The following is a 3,926-nucleotide window of genomic DNA, read 5'->3' on the forward strand; positions in this document are numbered from 1 at the left end:
CTAAATCCTATCCTTAGTCATGACATATTTCTTGGTGTTCTTCTCAGGCTTAAAAATTATGATGAAACACTTTGGAGCAAATATACACAGCATTAGTCCAAAGCTGGAGGCCAGAATGGCAAAAATCTCCACAACTACAGTGAATTTCCCAGGAGAACTGACATATGCTGGGATAAAGGTGATCCACACTGCACAGAATATCAACATGCTGAAGGTGATAAGCTTGGCTTCATTAAAATTGTCAGGTAATTTGCGGGCTAAGACAGCTAAAACAAAACAAAAGGCAGCAAGTAGGCCTATGTAACCGAGAACAGCCCAGAAGCCTACAGCAGAGCCTAATGCACATTCCAGGATTATTTTCTCCTTGTATGTGGTTAGATTTTTAATTGGGAATGGAGGGCTAAGTACCAACCATACAGTACATATTAAAACTTGAATAAAGGTGAAAGACACAACAGTCATTCTTTGTTGTGGAGGACCAAACCATTTCATCACATTGCTACCTGGAAGTGTAGCTTTAAAAGCCATTAAAACCACTATAGTTTTCCCAAGTACACAGGAGATACAGAGTACAAAGGTGATCCCAAATGCAGTGTGACGCAGCATGCAGGACCACTCTGATGGTGCTCCAATGAAAGTTAATGAACATAAGAAACACAGAGTCAGTGAAATGAGCAGCAGGAAGCTCAGCTCAGAGTTGTTGGCTCGGACAATTGGAGATGTCCTGTGATGAAAGAATACAGCCCCAGTCATAATGGCCAGACAGGCACCCAGAACTGAGAGTGTAGCCAGGATAATTCCTAGGAGGTCTTGAAATGAAAGAAATTCTACAGGCTTAGGGATACAAGTGTCTCTCTTTCTATTAGGCCAGAATTCCTTGTGACATGGTAAACAATCAGCCGAATCTGATTGAAATAAATACATAAATTAAAAACAAGAATTATAAGAATTGTAATATTTTAATCATTCATATTATTGTAGATATCCACCCTATCACATTTTACATGCATGGGCAAAAATTGTATTTTACCTGTAATATTATTTATCTCTCCCTCAGGACACGGTATACAGTCATAGCAGCAGATGGGTTTTCCTTTCTGCAGCACTTTACGAGTTCCTGGAGGACAACTGGCACTGCACACTGACACCGGCACCTGTCAAGACATAGAGGCTACATAATAACTGCAAATTTTTGCTATCATTATGTTAACCAAAGTCTTATTTGCCAAACTCTTGTCCTTTTACTCGTTACTTTTGTGCTACCCTCCATCCAGTTTATGCTTCTGTTAATCTGGAACTCCTGGCCTGCTGGCTGTGATGCATCATACAACCCTACAGTTACTATCTCAGTTATGCCAGTCTCACTTTTCCGCCAGTTAACCAACTCATAAATAGCCACAGGATCCCCATTAGCGTTAAATGACACATCATATCTGTTTTGGGAAAAATTTACTTTCTTCATCTGAGTCAAAACCTGTGAAATTGTAAAAGCACAAAAAGGGAGGGGAAAGAAAGAAAGAACAACAGCAAAAAATTAATTCATATTTGATTTCATTCAATGTACATTAGAGATAACAAAAAACATTAACACGGACTTGTTCATTTCAACTGACCTGTTTAGACTCTAACTTGGTTAGTTTTCTACACTGAGCTGTGACATTTTTTCCATGGCACACTGCATTATGGATGGCATGTGCTATTGCATACACAGCCTTGTACACCATGTTAGTAATTCTGAGCTGAGATGTGTCAGTGTATTGGCTTTGGAGATTCTTTATATCTTCAGTTCCATTACACATATTCATGTCTCCAACAGCACCTAAAACATGAACAGATGTTTATACTATTAAAAGTCAAAACAAATTTCAGACCTCTCTTATTTGATGCATTTAACCAATCAAGTTAGCATTTATCACTGACAGTAAATCAGAACAGTTCCAATGGTGAAATTCTATGAGTAACCAAATTTGTTGAATTAAAGTTACTTTTTTTCATTTTGCAGTTGAATTCATCCTCCCAGAACTCAGTAAGCACTGCAGAGGCAGCAACTTGAGAGGGTGAGAGATTGAGTAGAAACTCTCTGAGACCTGGGATTACAGATTTCTGAATCCCAAATCCAATGGCCCCAGCACAGAAACTGAATTTTGTTAATTCTGGACTGGTTACCCATGACTCACTGCCTATCCACTGGCGAGGTGGAAAAGGCTCACGTGATAGTTCCTTCAACAGGATCCTCATGTCTCCTAAAGCTGCAAATGCCACAATAACCATAGCTGTGGACCTTGAGAGACAACATAATATATTAGAAAGATTTTCAACTATATTGATAAATGGTAAATTGATGGGTTCATATATAGCACTTTTCTACTATACCTGACTAGTCAAAAAACTTTATACAACATATTATTGTGGTATTTGACAGCATAAAATATTTATCTTTAGGATAATAAATTAATTGCCACACAAGTCATTTCTGTCATGTAGAAACCTGCGGATAACATCTGCTACTCTCTGGATCCTGTTCTGTGGGTGGGACCGATAGAAGGATACGGAGTATTCCACACAGATCCCCTCTTTTTGTGCTGCTTGTAGAAAAGATGCCATGCCATTATTTCCATAATCTGAATCTGACCGGACAGCACCTATCCAAATCCAGCCAAACTGTTTTACCAGCTTTGCTAGTGCACCAGCTTGAAACTGGTCACTGGGGATTGTCCTGAAAAAATTCGGGTACTGCTGCTTGTCAGACAAGCATGCACATGTGGCAAAGTAGCTCACCTAAAGTGATAAAACAAAACAAAAATCGAATAAATTGATTAATTAATATAGCAGGGTAACAATGTACTCCAGTGTTAAAGTCATGCACAGGCATATTTTAAAGTCAAACTTTATCCAGAAATTCATATATTTACTTGAGGAACGTTAAAAGAACTGATGACTCGTGACAAGCTGATGGATGGTGTAGACCCAGACTCACCAACAACAGCCATCACCATACCAGATTGGGAGCAGTTGTTGCCAATGTAAAACACAGGGTCCAAGCTATTTAAAAACTGAAATGCCACATGCACCGTCACAAGCACTGATGCACATGAATCATAGATCTGATACCCCAGTTTGATTCCAGGCAACAGCTCTGTGTTGTTGTTAATCTGTTCGATGGCAAAGACCATTGCACGTGAAAAGCGCAGCTCACGTGTATTAATGCTGGAGACAGATAATTATGTCACTGTTATAATTTGAATCAGGTTAAATTACAACAGAACAGAACAGAATATACAGTCTAGGAAGATTTGCAGTTTGCAGCTATTTAACATTTATTCATTGTAATTTTTTTAATCAAAGGTTACATTAGAAATTATTTTCAGCGCACAGTTATGGAAAATCAGTAGAAAATAGGCACTAATAGATCTTGAGCATAACGTTAGAGTATTTTTTTTCCTCACACAGAAACAACATACTTCTCTCTCTTACTGACCTCCCTTTGCATCTTACTGGCTCGGGCATGGTGGTGTAGTTACTGTCAACTGTGTGAATGTAGGAGTGAATGGAAAAAATACCACCAATAATGTAGTCTCCATCCATTGAGAATGCAGGTGGACGAGTGCTATTCTGCAGCTTGCATTTTACAGGTGAATCCGCAGTATCAACCTGATCATCTATAAGTGTAATCTTTTGATTGAAAGGATCTAAGGACACACCCAAGGCAAGAGCTGTGGTCAGGTGAAACAAACAAAAAGTCATAATCAAACTAACAAAATGAGCTGCTATCTCCATCCCTGCTTGATGTCAGGTGTCTGTATATGGGTGTAAGTGTGTTTACACTGGTTTTTATAAGTCTTAAGACAAAAGTCTTTTGTTCTACCCCTAAAGAGGACATGCCCATTACCGAGATGCCTTTGATTAAATCTTTATGTTCTATGATC

General features: G+C 38.7%; 1 protein-coding gene across 1 annotated transcript; it reads right to left on the reverse strand.

Moving 5' to 3' along the window:
* Positions 1-3,507, reverse strand: LOC146694205 (extracellular calcium-sensing receptor-like). Its single transcript, XM_085478708.1, has 8 exons — positions 3,479-3,507; positions 2,913-3,207; positions 2,489-2,778; positions 1,986-2,281; positions 1,614-1,819; positions 1,253-1,474; positions 1,031-1,154; positions 1-905 (listed from the first exon to the last, which is right to left on the reverse strand). The coding sequence occupies exons 1-8, from the start codon at positions 3,505-3,507 to the stop codon at positions 1-3; spliced, it is 2,367 nt and encodes a 788-aa protein (XP_085334834.1).
* Positions 3,508-3,926: the final 419 nt, after the last annotated feature.

The sequence above is a fragment of the Copadichromis virginalis genome, linkage group LG14 (genome assembly GCF_057382275.1).
Source record: "Copadichromis virginalis isolate Kocher_CV1m ecotype Utaka linkage group LG14, C_Virginalis_male_GT1.1, whole genome shotgun sequence".
In the NCBI taxonomy this organism is placed as follows: domain Eukaryota; kingdom Metazoa; phylum Chordata; class Actinopteri; order Cichliformes; family Cichlidae; genus Copadichromis; species Copadichromis virginalis.